Raw genomic sequence first — 22389 nt, forward strand, 5'->3', positions numbered from 1 at the left:
AGCAAATATGCAAAAGTTAGATTATTAGCTCAACTTTGACACTAGTGACTATTGTGTTGGTAAAACTTCTTTGTCATGGCGATATTTTCAAAATTGTGGTTATGATGCGTAAACAATTTCGTCATTTTCTACGAATCTATTAAAAACCAAATCAGAAAGGTAAATAGTGCCTAGAAGATTATTGCCAAATGGCAGAAAATAATTTAAACTTGGACAATTCGTCAGATTCTAACGATGACGAATTGTCTCAACAACATTCAGTTGCTTCAAGTTCTAATCAGTCTTCGTCCCATGACAATCAACCAGAACAAAATGAATCTGATTCGGAATCCCTCGAACTGTTTGACATACCAGAGGTATTACTGAACACCAACCATTAATCAATTCGTTAAATTTTCAAACATTTTAGGAAGCTCTTAATCTATCATCTGTGTTTAGATATTATCAGAGCCTTCCTAATGGAATTCTAGGCGCAGTAGATGAAGGAAATATTGAAAGACTCAAGGAACTCGTTAAAACAGGGAAATCACTTAATATTAATGATAATCATGGAAATACAGCACTTCATATTGCTGCTTTTAAGAATAAGTATGTATTGAAGTGTATATTTTTTCACATATAGGAAATATTATTTTTAGTAAATGGAAAATTTTTGTCACAAATTTAACTTTTTTAAAATTTTGTCAAAATATTTTTTATAATTTTTATTTCAATTGGTTGTCAGAAAAAAGATAAATAAGTTTCTGAACTATCAAATTATATTTAAATTAAAAGTTAATAATTATATCATTGAATCTGTTGCATTAAGATTAATTAAAAAAACTCGAAATTTTAGAGAAATTATGTTTCTTAAATAAAAAGTCAATTTATTCAAATTAAAGTGTACAGCCCTATTGTAAGTGTATTTTTCAAGAAATTCTGCTCTATTTTTAACTACATTTCATATACCTTGAAAGTAAATAACAATTCTTTTAGCCTGGAAATGATCGAATATCTGTTAAGTCAAGAGACTCTTCTCAAAAACTCAAGGAACTTTTATGGGGAAACAGCCCTTTTCCTAGCAGTAAAATACAAACACGCTGAAGCAGCAAAGATGTTGTTACAAGCTGGCGTCAACGTTAATCTTCCAAATAACGAAGAAATTACACCCCTTCATAAAGCTGTTAATCAGCCTGAGCTGGCGCATCTTTTAATAAAAAATGGTGCGTTCATCGACGCTCTAGATTACAGCGGTGAGTCTCCCCTGCATGACGCTGTCGTTGTTCACAATCTTGAAGTCGTGTGTATGTTGCTGTATTACAATGCAGATCCCAATCTTGAAAGTGAAAATTGTTTGACACCATTCATGAAAGCAATTATAAATGAAGACGTCGAAATCCAGACGGCCCTCATTGATTATGTCATTGATTTCAATGCAAGGACCACAGAAGGAATGACTTTGCTGGCTCTCGCTTTGACCCACACCACACCTTTTGTCGAAGAGATTATCAGAAGGGGTGCCAATATTAATTATCATATAAATAATAATGAGTGCTTTAATGTGGTTGACATACTATGCCATCGAGTACCCAGTACAAAAAACTTCAGATTAGTTTGGAATAAATATGTACACAACGATCCATATTCTAGTGTTCTTACAGTTATTTGTGAAAGTCAATTGAGCATAAGCATATTTTATGACTATATAAACACCATTATTGATAGTGAGAACGTTACAAATGCGGTTCAGCCATTTATAAATGATTTAGATTTTTTAATTAGTGAAATGCAGAGGATTGAATTTCCTCTTAGGTATATAACGGAAGTTGTTTGTGTGTTTCTTTCCTATGGAAAAAACATGTGTTCATCCTCAATGGATAGAATATTTAGTAATTATAATTACTGTGAGCTTTTTAAAATTGGGCTTCACATGGATATTAATATCACAGAGTCATTTAGTTTTTTGCATCTCTTATATGATCCTTCACTTACAATGGAAGATTTTATTAAAAAATATATTACGTACATTGAATTTGGTTTGCCAATCCATAATGAACCTCAAATGTTGAGATATTGTAATATTCCTAGAATATTAGAAGCTTATGTTGAAAAAGATAGGGTTCCTATGTGTCTGGAACATTTATTATTAGGATATGAAGAAGTGCCTCGATTACTAGATTTATCAAGGAACGTAACTAGAGATTATATAATAAAAACATTTAATATAAAAACTTCTGGAGATTATATAACCACGGTAAATTCAATGAACTTATGTCAACCCTACAAGAAGATATTAACTTATGAAACACCTTTATATGATTTTGAAATGTTGTAGACAATATATTTGGATTTGCGGTAGCTTTGTTGTATAAATTTGTTTACTGATTGAAGGCTGTTATTTCTGTTGTATTTTTGTTTAAAAAAAATTGTTCCTTTCGTTTTTTCCTTAGAATTTGTAGTTTTATAAAAAAATTGTTTATTGTTTTATGCTGAATGCTTTCCTTATATAGTTATATTTCTTCCTAATAAGGAATGTATATGTACAATTGTTATAAATGAAATTATCTTATTGTTCCTTGTTGTTTTATTTATATAATCCCACATCTTTCTATTTGAATGTTTAATATGTGCACACTATCTTAATGTTAGTAGGAAATGTACACCTCTAATTAAATTCCACCAATTGGTATTCTTCATTTTTTACCTTAATAAATAAAAAAAAAGATTAAATAAAATAAATTCATATTTTATTATTACTTATTAATATTTATTTACCTAGAGGGAGGACAAAAGAGGATATCATTTACTGATTTTTCCAATTTGTCTGTTAATAAAAGAAATTGTTTTATTGTTAGGACATTTTCTTATTGTATTTTCAATTGAGTGTGTTCTTTCATAATTATTAATAAGAATTGTAACCATTTTTTAGCGGTCTCAGAAACATTTATTTGTTGTTGTTTTATGTTAAATATTATTTTCCTCTTCTCTGGAGTGCAATGTTTCTTATTTCTCACTGAAGAGTGAATTCAGTCACTTATTTAATAAAATAATATAAATCTCACGAAGAATAAATTCTAAATAAGAGTACTGTTAAATTATAAAATGTTTAAATTTAAATTTTATGCTGTTCTCAAGCCACCACCGTACGTGCGAATCATCGCGAACCCTTCACTTCAAACAATTCACCGCTACCAGTTTTATTAATGGGACGCGTGTTTAGTCGAATTGATAAACAAGACACATCTGCCTACCTTTCACTTATATCGTAGGCAACTTGACCGAGCCGGAAGCAATTTTGCACTACGCATTCCCAAACGTGCAAACTTTGGAACTTATGCGACATACCCAGACGGTTTACGTCATTTTTCTATCCAATAATAATTTTTTAATAGTGAATTTATGCTTTTTAGGAAAAGTTACCCCGAGGGTCAGATTTACGGCCCGGCATTCAATTTAGGTGCAAACTTGTGAAAGTCCACAATGTTAAATTTATTTATTTATGCGGTATACTAAACAATAGGATCAGAGAAAAACTTGTTTATGCCGCTTTGAAAGGAACCCAAGTGTGAGTATATAGACAATAGATTATTGTGAATTTAAAATTTAAGCGAAATTTGGTTTCACAAATTTGAATATTGTGTAGTAATTTGGCGAGATGTCTGCTTAATTGATCAAATTAAGAAAGACGAGACGTCAATTAAACCAAAAATATTTTTACAATCTCTCAACGCATGCACCTCTCCTTTTTTTCAGTTATATAAGAAACATTTCTGGTTCAATAAAATTAATTATCAAACGGCTAAAAGTTTGGGAGGCACTCGATTAAATCCGATAGGTGAGGACTCGGTCGACGGTCGGTTCGGAGTGTAATTGCTGTTGAATATATAATTTCACAAGTAATTGGGTGGGAAGTGAAGGGTCCTAATAACGGACACAGAAATAAAGGCCACAGGTCAATAAATGGTAAATCACATCATGCGGTACCGATGACCCGAGCAAAGAAAGTTATTCGCATCTCGGTGAAGACGCTAAACATTCGGCCGAGTCGAGTGAGAGTGCGGAAACAGTACTTATTTAACGAGCCTGTATCTCGGCCTTTTATAGTACGGACGACAATAAATTCAATGCGTTCCACTCAATTTTTTTCTATTTAAATCAAGCTAAAAGAATGCGACAACGTACGCCCAGACTAGAAACAACTCGGATCGTCGTTGTTCGGAATAAATTAATAACAATGCATGGGTGGCGTATTTTTTTCAGCCGTTTGAAAATATGGGCGAACCCGTAAATTCGGCTCCGTCTCGCCGCAATAACTTTCTCTTCTTGCACGAAAACTTGTACCGGCGAATCAAGTGCCAGACATGCTTTTTTTGGTTTAATTGTCGAAAAAAATTGGGTCGCCATGAGTTATTACCTTAACGGTCTCATCTACATAAATTCAGTGCCTCAGTCGTGGTGGTTTTCTCCTGCGATTTTTTAGCATGGCGATTCCAAGTTCGTGAGACGTGCGTGAAAAATGATTGAGAGGATTTTTAATGAAAAACGACGATCAAACTTTCACTTATCGAAAGAGAATTGAGGAAATGAGATTATCACACAAAAAAAGTTGATTTACTGTTGTTTTAGGGAATGATTAGATTAATAAACGATTTGTTAAAATTTGACGGGTCACAAAATTTCTCTTTCCGATTTATTCATGATGTTGCTTGAAAATCACTTTTATGAAACTATTCTGTAAAATGCTAAATTTAATTATCATTCTTATTAATGATTTACCAATCTATCAATTCTGACTCTGATTGTGAGAATTTACATTTACTAATAATGATGCTGTGTGACTAGTGTACTAGTAATAATTTAAATATTAATATGTCTAAGTGTAGTAGTTACTCTTTCACTCATAGATTCAAACATATCTTTTTTAATTACACCAAGTATAATATATTTTTAAATAAAAATAAAGTAACTTCTTACTTGGGCACTTTTTGGTAAGGGAAAATCTTATGGGTTCGCGTCACCGACATGCTCGTCCTTCTTTTGTTAATAAATTCAGAAGATAAAAAAAAGTTGTTGATTTGGCTGGTAACCTCGATTACTAGATCAACAAACTATGTGTCCGCCGGCGTTTCAAGATGTACTCGAAAACTAGACCTTAAGAATAAAATCTCGGAACTAGAGCGTGAGTTACAGCTGTACATTTGAGAGCATTTTCAAATCAGGTAAATTTTTAGTCAAGCATTGGTTTCGTTAAAGGCCTCCAACTAAGCTGGAAGTGAGTTTGACGCTAATATCTATTACTGTTTTGAAAGTGGAGGGTTCATAGAGGAGAATGCCGTCTTTATTTCTGATGTACTTTCAAGGAAAAAATCAGCGCTCAATTCTCTTACCACCTGTTATCAACGCGCTCAATTTCGTCGAAAAGTAATGGATCTGATATATCTGAAATCAAGTGACCAGTTGTACATATTTTGGTTCCAATTACAATCGAAGGAGGGATGTTTATTAAGCAAAAGTAAAACATACTTGTTTTTGATATCGCCAACAAAAGTGTGTAAACTGGAAATTGGCCTGTCCTAACAAATAATAATAGATTTAATGTATTTTTAGAACTGAAAACTTCTTTAGCTGCGTTGGGCACTTTTTGGTAGGGAATTATTATGCGTTCGCATCATTGACATGCTCATGACTGGCGTACGCGCAGTGTGCTGTGCGCCTTAGACACGTTTTGGATGGTTGAAATCTCGTACGTTCGCGTCACCGACATGCTTATAGCAGTATATCTGTAGCTATACAGTTGACGTATAGTGTTGTGTATATCTTATAAGTGAAATTGAATGGATTTAGTGAAAAATTTATTTAAATATGTCCAATGATCGAAAACTCAGTACTACAAAACACGAAACGACAACCGGTGCCGCTTTTACGCGATACTTAGATAAATTTGAATCAAACATTTTCATTTCTTACTTTAGCTACAATAAGCCACAAAATGAAGTAACTGAAAGTATAAAAAGTTTAAGTATTGGTGAAATTAATGATGACAATGATGCAATCAATTAAAATAATGTTAAAAATAAAGTACATTGAAATTTAAATAAATACAAATATTATCCATAAATAATATGATTGTATATTAATTGTTATTTCAATTGAATTGTATTTATATTTTATCATGATCTTGTCAGCCTGTAATATATTTACATAATAAAAAACCATACAAACATGCATAAAATTGTTGCTCAGAGTGTCAATAGATGTGAAAACCAGATTGGTGATAAATATAATTCAAACATTATGAATATTCAAATTTTAATACTAAAAGTTCTAAGTTTTCACTTCTATCAGTAGTCTCTATAACTGCCTATAACTTTTTTTTAGAACATTTTTTTTTTTAATTTTTAATTGGGTATGTTGTATCATATTTGTTAATAATTATTATAAACATTTTTTCTGAAGCATCATAAGTTGTTAACCATATCAGTAATATTTAATCCTTGATATTTCATGTTAATTATTATTTTCCTCTTGTCTGGAGAGCAATGTTTCCGTCTTCCCACTGAAAGTGTAGTATATCTGGGATCCAAACTTTATTTAGGAGAACGATGAGTATATTTTTTACCATTTTATTAAACACAAATCCAAAATTGTGATGGAATGATTAAATGAATCCCTCAATATTTTGCATTAGTCGATACAATCTTCAGATATTAAACCCACAGAAAATATGTGGGGTCACTCTGATATCCAAATTCAACATTCAAAATTATATAAATTTAAACATCTTTTCACAACAAATCAAGAAGCTTAGAAGAATATGGACATGTCATATATTTAGATCTGGTTATGCTGTTATCTGTTGAAAATTAAAGTTACTATATTTATGTCCAGCTCAATTCAGAAAAATATGTCCAACATTTTATAACATAAGTAAATGTTAGTTATTATTTTAACAGTTCACATCATAACACATGTAGTAATGACCACTACTGTATGTTTTGTTGGGCAAATAAATTATTATTATTATTATCATCATTGTTGATAAATCCTTCTGTTATTACTCCTTTCAGATATAACTTCGTCCAGTATTTGTAGTTATGGGAAAATAAATGATTATTATTATTATTATTATCCTCATTGATAAATCTTTCAACTTTCCAGACATCGTCCAATATTTGTATAAATGTATAAAGCTGCACAGAAGATGAAATCCAGAAAAAAAAATTACCATAAGTAATTAACCCGGAATAAATTACATGTTGATGATGCGAACTTTCTGAATGTTCAAAAAACTACGTGTTACATACCTGAACATGAATTTTAGAAAATAATTAACCACTCCCACGTCCCGACATAAAATCCTAGATGAAGAAAGATTATTACCACGAGAAGAATACCGATCAATTTGATATTAACGATCCGCCTTGCGTAAAAACGGTTATTGAAAACGCAGATTAATGTATGTCAATACCGCGAGCAAATATAACACGAAAAAAATTACATTAGCCATCTGCAATAAAGTAGCCGCGAAGGCCGAGAAAAATTATTTGAGAATTACGCAAATTTTCCCGGTTACGATAACTATTCGGCTCGTTTGCCAAGATATCAATTGGGAAACACAATTGTGTGTTGTTTACATTTGAATACCTATATACGTTGTTGTAATATTCGTTGTTTGAGAATTTGTAATAATTTAATAAAACTAGTTTATTTATTATTTTATAATCAACGTTACGTACCCAGAAACTATAATTAAAATGAGGTATGTCAACAAAATTACCGAGTTTAGCCGGAGTTAATTACCCGGTGGGTATAATTAAATGTGACATTATATAAATTGTAATTATTTTTTAGGAACACTTCTGAATGCAAATATTAAATTAAATGAAATTTGGTGAAACTACACATAAATTTTAATTCACAAGACTAATCTAAATTGTACATATTCGTTTACTTTCTTTTACGCAATATTTTAGTGGTAAATGAACATTTATTATTCAACCGTGTATTAAAGTTTAAATTAAAATTAATACATTTCTTTCTACATTAAAAAAAAATTAAAAAGTTTAATGTGGTGATTAAAAAGCTAAGCATTGACCATTAACAATTAATGCTGTATTAATATTTACTATGCCAAGGCTCTTCTTTATGTAACATTGCTTGAATTAATGTTTTTTCAATGTTGATTTTTGTATATTTTATTTTATAATATATTTTAAAATTTTTCTGTTACTTTTGTCTCAATTTTTCTCATTAAAATAGCATAAAATTTACAACAATACATTTTGTTAGACATTTCATAAAAGGATTTAATTCAGATTTTGTCTACTTAATGTAAAAAATATATTTCAATATTCTGAAAAAATGTATAAATTATGATCCAAAATTTTGGCGAAGGGCACTTTGAAGTGACAGAACAATATTAGATGGTAAAAAATATATTCATCGTCCTCCTAATAAAGATTTTTCTGTTACTTTTGTCTCGATTTTTTCAATTTTTCTTATTAAAATAAATATACAGTAGTGGCATTCAATATAAAAAATATATTTCAATATAGAATTTTGTGAAGGATACTTTGAATTGAAGTGAAAAAAATATATTCATCATCCTCCTAATGAAAGTTTGGATCCCAGATACACTATAAAAACTATGAAACACGGTTGAAAGAAATTTTTGGTTTGGGATTCCTTTCCTTGGTATAGTATACGACCATAACAAAAAAATATTAGAGAGATACTGAATTCTTGAATATTTTTGTACAAAATACAAGTTGTTCCAATTTTTACCATTATGTGAATATTACAAATTTTAACAGTTTAAATTTGGTGATAAAAATAAGCACTGCCTACAAATAATTAATGCCGTGTCAACACTTATTTACTATGTCAAGGTTTTTCTTCTATAGTTTATATCATCACATAACATTAAATTTGAGATCGATAATACAATCCTAATTATTTAACAGCATATTACAGGATATTTTATATCCAGTTATGTAACCTTATCTCAAAACTCATTGATTCAGAATATTTACTAGAAGAATGTTACCTGTGACAAAATTTACCATTAAAATTTATTTAAAAAAGACACATATTTTAAAAAATATATATACTTATTGCTAAACTACTGTTTGAACAGGTGATTGGCAGTTGTAATGATTAATAAAAGGTAATTAATTTCAGTCAATGTATTTCTAAAGAAGGCAAATTGCACAATTACAATATTTTATGAGTCATCAAGACAATTAATTATTCATTAACAATCGCACAAACGAGGAGATAAAAGTGTACACCATGAAAGGTGGATGAAACGCGGAATTTGATGTTCTACCGTGTAACGTTTCGACGTAACAATATGATTATCTAACAACAAAAACACCGTTGTAAATCGCGAATCAGACAAGTGAATGTATTAATTCAAGAAGACTGTGTGCTTATTTATATTAATTTAATTTTTGGCAACATTCATTTTTGGAATAAAAGTGGTTCAAATAATTAATATTAGAAACTTCATTAACATGAAACATGCTTGAACACTGACAATTATTAAAATCTATTGAATGGACAACAAGAGAATTGGGGATTGCTCCCAAAAACACAGCTTCTTAACGAATTATCAAGATATTCGAGTTATCAAATAAATATGACACGTAATTCTCGTTCTTAACCCATAATTTATAATCAATTTCACTCGAGTTGTTGAAGTTGAACTGTATTACCAAAGTAATTCTTATAATTTACTATTTCGACAAATCTATTATTAATTGTAAAACATGAAAATATGTATAATATATATATATAAATTACACATTTTTTTAGGTGTGAAAATTGAAAAAATCATTCTAGCAAAATTTTTATACAAAATTTAACTACACAACTATATTAAACACCCCTTCAAATGGGTGTATATCAAGTTATTATTAAAAAAATTATGCATACTCATAAATTTATTTTTTTTGTAGTATAATATTCTAATATTGTTGAAAACTAAGGTATGTGCTATTTTTTACAGTTAAAAATTACTTAATTAAAAAATTAAAATACTGAAGAATTATTAATGTGCATAAATTTTTCAGTAATTTGGTATATACTCATTTCAGAGAGTACTAAAAATTACCCTGTAAGTTTTACTTTTGGGACAAAAAACGTGACATTTTGATAAATAGGACGAAAAATACGAATTTTATAAGAGTGTCCCGCTTTTAAATGGGACACACTGTATTTTAACTTTTTAATTTTGAATGTTTAAACTCTATATGTAATTGTAAATAAAACGACTATGCCATATTCTATACCTAAATCCAATAGTTTTTGAATTATTAATTTTTTTCTCAAAAATTTTGACAAATTGAAGATCTAGCTAAAATGTTTGTAAAGCCACCAATTTTTACGTTGGAAATTTTTAGCATACCCCATTCTATCAAATACGTTTCATTTTGTGCATCTTGAAACTTTCATAACTTTGTTATTTCCAATAGAATATTTCCATGTATATTTTAGCATAATTAAATTGAATATTTAAAACTTTTTCGATTACTGTATTCTCTATACATAAAATGAATATTAAGAGTCAATTGCATTGTCTCTGAAAAAACTATGAACAACCACTTTAAATGACAACTAATCATTAATCTCTGTGATAAAAAAGGAAGGAGAATTAGGTAAACCCACCTTACTGACAAACCAGTAATTATTAAGTGCAAATGTTATTGTATTTACATGTAAATACAATAAATAAGAAGAAATTGAAAATTTTTATTTAAATTTATTTCAGTTCCAGAACTGAATATGTAGAAAAGAAGACAAACAATTACTTTTGTTATATGCTAATTCTGCCAAAAATTTTCGGCGTGACCCTTTCACCAATAAAAGTTAGTTAGCGAAGTTGTGACACGTTCCCAAACACAAAACAGTTACTCAGATTCGTTTGTAAAGATAATTATGGTTAGAGAGTTGCTTCGTCAATTTTTTATACGAAAAAAAAAACGCCGCAATGGGAAACTACATACTAACATATTTTTTATAGAAAATCTGACTACACTACTAGATTAAACACCCCCTAAAAAAATTATGAGTACTCATATATTTGTTTTGTTTAATTAAGTAGTCTAAATAATAATTATTAGTATAATATTCCAATATTGTTGAAAAATAAGGTGTGTGCTTTTATTTAGAGTTCATTCCACAAATTCGTAATTCTCACTCTTAACACACAATTTACAATCAATTTCACTCGACTTGTCGAAGTTCAACTGCATTACTAAAGTAATTCTAATAATTTGCCATTTCGTATTTTGGCCAAGGTTAAACCCATCTAAATTGTGCATATTTTACAATTTGCACAAATTAATAAGCGACGAAAACAAAGATTTCAATCAAGTGGCGCCCACTTTAAATGGCACAGTAGCAAAATTTTTGCATTCCGATCAAACGTTCACGACACATAAATTACAATGTCAATAAATTAAATGAGATTTGTTTTGACGCAACCGAAGGAGATGGCAATCGCCACATCTGACCTCATTCGGCCGCTTCATATTCCAATCGACTTCTATTGCTATATCGGTCTAACACCGGGTGAATCGCAAACGACCGTTTACTTATTCAATTCGCGTCGTCAACTGCGATTTTCAGTGCAAATTCTAATTGTACCGCGAAATTTTCTAAATGCTGGATTGCGTTGCGACACACTTGAACGCTTCGAATTATGGTGGATGCGCGTAATTTGTCTATTTAATTATCGGTTGTTTATTTTAAAATTTTAGATTGTTAGTGTTTTTTAAGGATTATGTCAGCTTTCACATCACGCAGTGCATACTCACAAATTGTTGTGAACACGAATCGTTTAGTGTCTTGGAAAGTCTAGTAATAAGCTGGATTCCTTAACTTGTAAATGATTGACTTCAGTTACGGAAACTGAGGTATCTCAAAATGTTTTCAGAATTTGAACATAAAAAAAAATCGGTTAACGTTAACTTTATTCTTCTCTTCAAATTAATAACCGTATACAATAATTTTATTTAACCTTGCACTAATTTTAAAATTATATTTTATTATACTATTTGTTTTTTAATGTTGTTCAACAATCTGTGTTTTATATTTTTTCATCTTATTCATTCAACATAACAGTTAATTCAAATCTAGAACTTTGAACTTTGTGTAGAAGTATTTCAAATCAACATTGATATTATTTATATGGTAGTTTAATAAAATTTATGTGAATATTTTAAACAGCTAATTAATAAAAGTAATCTGAGGTTCCCAAATATTCAACCATTTTCCAACCAATTAGTAATTCTTTATCTTTAAATTTACATAAATTATATTGTTATATTTTATTTTGGAAATTAATCATTAATTTTATTTTATTCTTCCTGTTCAAAATTTGACAGTTTAAAATTAAGATTTTTAGGTTTATTTTAATTTTCTTTTCTAATTACTATAATATTATTTGATATATATTTAAACATTTTAAATATTATTATAATATTTCTTCAATAAAATTTTCATCTTATTCATTAAACATAACAGTTAAACCAAATCCAGAACTTTGTGTAGAAGTATTTCAAATCAACGTTGATATTATTTATATGGTAGTTTAATGAAAATTTATGTCAATATTTTAAACGACTAATTAATAAAAGTAATCTGAGGCTCCCAAATATTCAACCATTTTCCAACCAATTAGTAATTCTTTATCTTTAAATTTACATAAACTATATTGTAATATTTTATTTTGTAAATTATTCATTAATTTTATTTTATTCTTTCTGTTCAAAATTTGACAGTTTAAAATTTAATAGACTGTTAGGTTTATTTTAATTTCCTTTTCTAATTAGTATAATATTATTTGATATATATTTAAACATTTTAAATATTATTATAATATTTCTTCAATAAAATTTTCATCTTGTTCATTCAATATTAATTTATATTTAGAAATTTGTGTATAAGTATTTCAAATCAACAATTGATTTCATTTATTTGGTAGTTTAAATTCAATCACTTTCCAAACAATTAGTAATTTTTTATTTTTAAATTTACTTAAACTACTTATAATATTTTATTTTGGAAATTATTCATTAATTTTATTTTATTCTTCTAAAATTTGACAGTTTAAAATTAAAACTGATAAGTTTATTTTAATTTCCTTTTCTAACTACTAAAATATTATTTGATATATATTTAAATATTATTATATATAACAGTTAATCCAAATATAAAAAGTTTGGTATTTCAAATCAACACTAATTTCATTTATATGGTAATTTAAAGACAATTTATATCAGTATTTTAAAAGTACTATAATAACTATATTATAATATTTGATTTTGGAATTTTTCTTTTTATTCTTCCTCCTCAAAAATTTACAGTTTAAAATTAAAATTTAATTTTATTCTAATTTACTTTTCTTTATTATAATATTATCTGATATATATTTAAATATTTTAAATATTATATATAATATTTCTTCAATAAAAAGTTTTCAAGTTATCATTCAATACAACAATCAAATAAAATTTAAAATTTTGTATATAAGTGTTTCAAATTAACTTTTATATGGTAGTTTAAAAAAAAAATCATGTTAGTATTTTAAACTGATAATTAATAAGAGTAATCTGAAACCAAATATTTAACCATTTTCCAATCAGTTAATAATTTATATCTTACATTAACTATATTATAACATTTTATTTTCCAAATTATTCATTAATTTAATTTTATTCTTCTTGCTCAAAATTTTACAGTTTAAGTCTAATTTACTAATCTAATTATTATAATATTATCTGATATATATTTAAACATTTTAAATATTATTATTATATTTGTTAAATACAATTTTCATCTTTTTCATTCAGTATAACAATCAATCAAAATCTAGAACTTTGTATAGAAGCATTTCAAATCAACATTGATTTAATTTATGTGGTAGTTTAAAGAAAATTTATGTCAGCATGTTAAACTGCTAATTAATAATACTAATCTGAAACTCTAAAATTTTCAACCATTTTCTAACCAGTTAGTAATTTATTTCTTTTAATTTGCTTTAACTGTATTATAATATTTTATTTTGGAGTATTCAGTAATTTAATTTTATTCTTCCATTTCAAAATTTTACAGTTTAAAATTTAGATTTTCAGTTTTATTATAATTTAATTATCTAATTATTATATAATATTATCTGATATATATATATATATATATATATATATATATATATATATATATATATATATATATTATAATATTATATATATATATATATATATATATATATATATAATATTATAATATTTCTTCAATAAAATTTTCATTTTTTTAATACTTTATAACAATTAATTAAAATCTAGAAGTTTGTGTAGAAGCATGTCAAATCAAAAATGATTAATTTATGTGGTAGTGTCAGTATTTAAAACATCTAATTAATAACAGTAATCTGAAACTCCCAAATATTCAACCATTTTCCAACCAGTTTATAAATTATATCTTTAAATTTATATTAACTATATTATAAAATTTGATTTTGGAAATTATTTTTTAATTTGATTTTAATCTTATTAAAAATTTTACAGTTTAAAATTAAGATTTAGTTTTATTCTAATTTACTTTTCTAATTCTAACATTATTTGATATGTATTTAAATATTTTAAATGTTATTATAATCATTTTTCAATAAAATTCCCGCCTTATTCATTCAGTGTAACAATTAATTAAAGTATAAAACTTTGTGTAAAAGCATTTTAAATCAACACTGATTTAATTCACGTGGTATAATAATTTAAAGAAAATATATGTCAGCACTGTAAATTGCTAATTAATAAGAATAACCAAATGATTCAACAATTTTCCAACCAGTCAATAACTTAAATGAGCAAATTTATACATTGCAAAATGATTCTGCGTTACCTCAAATGAACGCATCAATAAAGAATGGCAATATTAAAAACAAATACGAATGTATAAACAATGCCCCATTGATTAATATGTAGTATGAGTTTTGTTTATGTGCTGTAACATTCAACACTCGAAACGTGAACGGCTTTTATTGCGTCGATGCAAGTGCGTGTGAAAAATGAGCAAACGCCGGATACACATCAAGAAAATAATTGCACCTTAAAACGCTTAGTAAAATGCTCACATGGAAATGATGAAAATCATTACAAAATTTAATTCGATTGTCTCTCTAGTGACGAGCGGTTCTTTTTAATTACGGAATAATGGGATTAGTCCGGTTGCAGATCTAACATTGAAACGGTAACGCAATGGTCTTTTTATATGAATTATTTATTACATTATGCAGGTCACACTAATTTCAGGTGATCACACGTCTATTCGTCGGATTGTTCTTCCATAAACGAATATGGCGGTTGCGTAATTGGATTGCGTCCATTCTGGTTCATTGGCAGCAACTTTGATTTTACCTTTAAATTGTGTTCCACGGAATCGCCTCTCGTCACGTCCATCGATCAAACTGGACGAAATACAAAGTCGCCGTTTAATTACGATGGCAATCAAAAAATAATCTCGTCAATTTCACTTAACGTTAAATCATTTCACAATTCCGATTCGTTTCCTCAACTACTTTTATCCTGTGATCCAATGGAGAGTCTGAAGGATCGCACGATCTTCTTTAATTATATCCTCAAATTCACCACAATTCCCCACCTTTGTTTATTGTTTACAGAGCGGCATAATATAAGCATGTTTGAAGATTAATTCACATAAATGTTGAAAGGATTTCACAACTGATTATTTCGTTACATAAATTTCATTACTAATTTGCCACGTAATTTCTTCTTTTAATGTTTCTCATTGCGGCGTTTTTTTTTCTCGTCTAGAAAATTAACGAAGCGACTCTCCAACCATAATTGTTTTTACGAACGAATCTGAGTAACTGTTTTGTGTTTGGGAACGTGTCGCAACTTCGCAACTGAGTTTTATTAGTGAAAGGGTCACGCCGAAAATTTTTGGCATATTTAGTATATAATAAAAGTAATTGTTCGTCTTCTTTTCCATATTTCCTGTTCAGGAACTGAAATAAAATTAAATAAAAATTTTCAATTTCTTCTTATTTATTATAATTACATTTGCACGCAATATTTAGTGGTTTGCAAGGTGGGTTTACCTAATTCTCCTTCATTTTTTGTCACAGCGATTAATGATTTGTTGTCATTTAAAGTGGTTGTTCATAGTTTTTTCAGAATGCAATTGATAATTTTGTAATTGGTAAAATCACCGTTAATATTCATTTTATGTATAGAGAATGTTTATAGTAATTGAAAGATTTTTAAATATTCAATTTAATTATGCTAAAATGTACATGTTCTATTGAAAATAACAAAGTTTTTGAAGTTTCAATATGCACAAAATGAAAGGTATTTGATAGAATGGAGTATGCTAAAAATAAACTTTCCAGCTTAAAAATTGGTGGTTTTACATACATTTTAGTTAGATTTTCAATCTGTCAAAATTTTTGGGAAAAAATTAATAACTATGGGGTTTAGGTATAGAATATTGTATAATCATTTTATTTACAATTATATGTAAAATTTAAAAAATCAAAATTAAAAAATTAAAATTCAATGTGTTCCATTTAAAAGCGGGATACTCTTATATAATTTGTATTTTTTGTTCGATTTTTTTACCATTCTGAAGCATGAAAATATATACTTATTGTCAAAATGTCAGGTTTTTGTCCTAAAAGTAAAACTTACAGGGTAATTTTTAGTACCCTCTGAAATCGGTATATACCAATTACAGAAAAAATATGTGTTTAATTTTTGATGTGAAAACCCTACCGAAAAGTGCCCAACCGCGTTGGGCACTTTTCGGTAGGGGAAAATCTTATTGGTTCGCGTCACCGACATGCTCGTCCTTCTTTTGCTAATAAACTCAGACGAAAGAAAAAAGATGTTACTCGGTTACTAGACTAACAAACTATGTGTCTGCCGCCGGAAATGAGTTTGATGCTAATGTCTATTACTGTTTTGAAAGTGAAGGGTTCATAGAGGAGAATGCCGTCTGAAAAGAATCTCTATATAGAAATGTACGAAATTTTCAGGATCATCTTTATTTCTGATGTACTTTCAAGGAAAAATCAGCGCCCAATTCTCTTACCATAGTCGCGTTGGCCACTTTTTGGTAGGGAAATATTATGTGTTCGCTTCATTGACATGTTCATGACTGGCGTACGCGCAGTGTGCTGTACGCCTTAGTCACTTTTTGGATGGGTGAAATCTCGTGCGTTCGCGTCACCGACATGCTTATACAAGTATATCTGTAGCTATACAATTGACATATAGTGCTGTGTATATCTTAAGTGAAATTGAATGAATTTAGTGAAAAATTTATTTAAATATGTCCATTGATCGAAAACTCAGTACTACAAAACATAAAACGCCAATCGATGCCGCTTTTACACGATACTTAGATAAATTTGAAACAAACATTTTCATTTCTTACTTTAGTTACCATAAGCCTATTGTATCTTATTTAGAACAAAATGAAATAATTAAAAGTACAAAAAGTCTAAGTATTGTTGAAATTAATGATGACAATGATGCAATCAATTAAAATAATGTTAAAAATCAAGTACATTGAAAATTTAAATAAATACAAATACTATCCATAAATTGTATATTAATTGTTATTTCAATTGAATTGTATTTACATTTTATCATGATCTTGTACAGCCCGTAATATATTTAAATAATAAAAAACCATATAAACATGCATAAAATTGTTGCTCGGAGTGTCAATAGAGGTGAAAACCAGATTGATGTTGATACATTTAATTCAATTTTGAAATTTCAAATTTTAATACTAAAAGTTCTCACTAAAAGTTTTCACTTCTATCGGCAGTCTCTATAACTGCCAACTTTAAATTTTTAAATTAAGTAGTTTATAGAATAAACTGTAAAAATAAAATAGTTTATTTATCAGCAATACTTGAATATTATACTAATCATTATTCCATAGACTACTTAATTAAAAAAAAATAAATTTATGAGCGTCCACAATGTTTTTAATAATAATTTGGTACATATCCATTTGAGGGGGTGTTACCCTGTAGATTTTGGTTTTCGGCCAAAAAATGTGGGAATTTTTCTATAATTACATATTTTCATGTTTTACAATTGAAAAATACGTTTGCCAAAATCAAGCAAAAAATACAAATTTTATAAGGGTGTCCAGCTTTCAAATGGGTCACCCTGTATGTATATTAGATGAGTTTAACCTTTGCCAAAATACGAAATGGTAAATTAATAGAATTACTTTGGTAATACAGTGAAACATCAACACTTCGAGTGAAATTGATTGTCAATAGTGTGTTAAGGGTGAGAATTACGTGTCATATTTACTTGATAACTCGAATGTCTTGATAATTAATTTAGTGAATTAGAAGTTGAGTTTTTAGGAGAAATCTATAATTACCTTGTTATTGATTCAATAGATTTTAATAATAGTCTGTGTTCAGGCATCAATATTGATTGCTGTACAACAATTTAATGAGACCATCTATCAAAAATTTTTTGAAAAAAATTACAATTAATTATGTAATGAATGAATGATCAGAAATGAAATTTAGATCAAAATAAATTAGAAAAGTAGTTCAAGTCAAGTTATAATTGCTAAAAACTCAAACAAATCAATAACTTTTTCCATTCTCCATAAATCTCCCTGTATATTATATTATTTTTGGATGTTTCGGAGTAGCCTTAAAAACCATTAATATTTCGTAAACGAACGAAACGAAAACAAATTTCAACAATTAACAAATCAAAGATGCGATGATCCAATTGATTAAAGCACAGTTATCAATGAAAGTGGCTTCCGCATCGGATTAAACTAAATTAGTTTTTTTATCTGATCCAAAGATTGAATGAATTTTAAAGTTTGAGGTCAATGATACATTAAAATTTATAACATTTAACAAATAGTTGTAAAGAAAGTGTTCACAAAATTGTTTTCTACTCCGGTTTTAGACGAGAAATCCCATTTAAAATTATTAATATATCACCCACACATCAACTAAATCGTAACTGTACACAATTATTTCACAGTTCAAACAATTCTTTATGATTATAAGCAGCTATTTCCTCGATTAAAAGCCGTAATAACGTAATTATAGCGATCCACCATAATTAGTAATGCAGGTGATTCGCTGAATAAATTTGCAGAGCAAATACGAATCTTTTAGGGATACGGTACCATGACAAATTACGTAAGCGAACCCGTTTCGTTCGTGGTGATTTTAATGATCGAAGTCTTTTTATTATTTTAAATTAATGCATGGTTTTTATATCTATGCAAATACTGACACCGATTTGAAGTATTTTTTCAACACTTCAGCGATTCGGAATCCTCCCAAGCAATAAATAAAGTATGACTAAATAAATAATAATAGTTTTCAGTAAAAGTGACTTTGGTGTTGTCTTATTTGATCGACAATAAATTGGAGACGAGCATTAATAGAAAGTTTTATCGACAAAATATTTCACTCAATTAATTACCAATCAAGTCATATTTGTTTGATGGACATTTGATTTTTAATTTGAAATTGGCCGTTAATTATCGTCTCACAAAGTAATAAAAATAATAGCGAATCCTGAAGATTTATTTGTTTCAATTGAGAAACTCAGTTATGCTTAATTAATTTCTTAAAATTTTCTGAGAGCAGTTTCACTTATTTTATAATAAAATTTTAAAGGTTTTATAATGGAAAAAATAAGATAAAGATTGAATATTACTTAAACCGAGTTAAATCATAAATTATAGATAATTACTGTTAATTAAAATTAATTATACAATAAATTAATTTATCTGATATTTGGAAATTTGAAAATATAAAATTGTTAAGATAAATTGTAAATAAATAAACTAGTTGCAAAAATTAAAAAAAATCGAATTTTATTTATTATTATTATCTATATAGTGATTCATCTAACTTATTTGTTAAAAGTTTATGGAGAACGGAAAAAGGTATTGATTTGAAATTTTGTTAGCAATTATAACTTGACTTGAACTACTTTTCTAATTTATTTTTGAAAAACAAAATTTTTGAAAACCTGATGTCTAAAATGTCTGTAGAGCCACCAATTTTGATGATGGGAAGTTTATTTTTGACATACACATTAACCAGCCCCCATATTATTCATCGTCATTATAAGCATCCCCAAATTTTATACAGGGTGTCTGTTATTTACGCATAATATTGTGTATTTTAAAACGTCAATAATTACTTTCAATAATTATTCCTTTGATTTGTTTATCACGATATTAATACCTTTCAATTTATTTAAATTACGTTTATAATTTATTTATATTTTTCATTTACATTTAATATTTTGTCCAGTTATTAGAAAGTGTTGAGCAAATAAATGCTAATTTTTATTATTATTATGAATATCACAAAACGTGATGATAGGAAGAAGACAAGTAAAATTCCAAATCAAGATATTTTTTATTTTCCTGAAACACAAATTTATGATGTTACCAAAAGTTAAAGTGAAGAAAATGTTTCTAAATGGTTTACATTATATAATGAGAATATATTTAATGAATATTTGAACGCATTTCACATAGAAAGGTTACATGTAATTGTTACTAAGTTTTTGGGACAATACGATGGTACCAATTACTTCAAAATGATTAAATCGTTACTACAAAAGTATTAAGTTTATAAAAAATTATTCAATTTAGATTTCCAGGTTTAAATATGATTCATTTTTTTTCAGCCATGTGGTTTTCTTCCCAGAAAATCTAGGAGGAGATGTAGAAGAAGGTATCAAAGCTTCAGGAACGAGCAGGTGTAGTTGAATGTATATCATACATTATGTATTTTGTCTAATTATAGCAACACATATTCTGTTGAGCACATAAATGCTTTATTATTATTATTACTTATGTTGAAAAAACAAAACGTGATAAAAAGAACAAAATGTCAATATGTGGTATAATTTACTGAATATGGAAATTTGATATAAACTGTCTAAATTGATTTAAAAAGGCTAATTGAACTACTGTGTAACCTCAATTCTATGGGAAGTATAATTTTAATAGTGTCTATTTCCTGAAAAACAAGTTTATGTGAATAAGATGTTTCAAAATTTATATAATGAGAATTTATTTAATGAATATTTGATATTCCACTCAGGGAGATTCTGGGTAGTTGTTACTAAGTTCTTGTACCAATATAACTGTATCATTTACTTCAAAAAAATCAAAGCATTGCTACAAAGATACAAGACAATTGGTATACACTAGTTACAATGTTTCAATTAATATTCATTCGTTCTAGGACATATTCATATAAAAAAATTATCAATTTCGATTTTCAGGATCAAATAACACAATTAAAGGTTCATGGTCTCTTCAGCCAATTGGTTTTATTCCTACAAAATGTAAGAGGTGATGAAGAAGATGGTGAAAGGTCTCTTCATTGACACATGAATAAGATATAAAGAAGAAGATCAAAGTTTCAGGAACGAGCACATGTCGTTTTTGTGTAGTTATTGGAATGTATGTTCTGTTGGGCTCATAAATGCTTATTTCCATTATTATTCATTTGGTTTTCTTCCTAAAAAATCTAGAAGGAGAAGGTGAAGAGTTTCACCGACTCGTGAATAAGATATAAAGAAGATCAAAGCTTCAGGAATGAGGACATGTATTTGGGTATACATCATATATTTTGTATTTTGTGTAGTTATTGGAATGTATGTTCTGTTGGGCTCATAAATGCTTATTTTCATTATTATTCATTTGGTTTTCTTCCCACAAAACCTAGAAGGAGATGAAGAAGAAGGTGAAGGGTTTCACCGACACATGAATGAGATATAAAGAAGATCAAAGCTTCAGCAATGAGGACATGTAGTTGGATATACATCATACATTTTGTATTTTGTGTAATTATAGGAATGTATCTTCTGTTGAGAACGTAAATGCTTATTTTTATCATTATTTGTGTTGAAAAACAAAAAAACTTATAAGACAAATAATAAGACAATGGACTATTGAAGGTATTTTGTACTAGAAGATTTCAACAAAAAAATGTTTAAAAGTCGAAGTTCTTAACATGGTTAAAAAGGAGGAAACATATATATAGAAATATAGCAGTAAATTTAAATAAATGTTCTCTTAAGTTGTTTATTATAATAATTACTGGTTCAGTTTATTTGAATTATGCTTATAATTATTTTTTTTTCTTTTAGAAACTAGTTTTATATAATTTGCAGCTCATTTTGTATTTAGTCTAGTTATTGTATAAATACATATTATAAAAGATTATTGTTATTATATATGTTATTATCAATTTTAATAGGAAATTAGAAGATATCATTTAAAAATTGTATTCTTTAAATATTTATTTATATACATAAAAATAATTAACAAATCTAATTGGATCAATAAACA

The 22389-nt window shown here is 27.7% G+C and overlaps 1 protein-coding gene and 1 long non-coding RNA gene across 2 annotated transcripts; both read left to right on the plus strand.

Moving 5' to 3' along the window:
• The first annotated feature begins 38 nt into the window (after nt 1-38).
• On the plus strand, nt 39-2553 carry LOC109598496 (ankyrin repeat and death domain-containing protein 1A). Its single transcript, XM_020014408.2, has 3 exons — nt 39-356; nt 410-588; nt 976-2553. The coding sequence occupies exons 1-3, from the start codon at nt 189-191 to the stop codon at nt 2312-2314; spliced, it is 1686 nt and encodes a 561-aa protein (XP_019869967.1). The 5' UTR covers nt 39-188; the 3' UTR covers nt 2315-2553.
• An 853-nt stretch (nt 2554-3406) lies between these two features.
• Nucleotides 3407-21455, plus strand: LOC126264857 (uncharacterized). Its single transcript, XR_007547465.1, has 3 exons — nt 3407-3544; nt 20715-20786; nt 21318-21455. It is a non-coding gene; the product is annotated as an uncharacterized LOC126264857 (long non-coding RNA).
• Nucleotides 21456-22389: the final 934 nt, after the last annotated feature.

Source organism: Aethina tumida, chromosome 3 (genome assembly GCF_024364675.1).
Source record: "Aethina tumida isolate Nest 87 chromosome 3, icAetTumi1.1, whole genome shotgun sequence".
In the NCBI taxonomy this organism is placed as follows: domain Eukaryota; kingdom Metazoa; phylum Arthropoda; class Insecta; order Coleoptera; family Nitidulidae; genus Aethina; species Aethina tumida.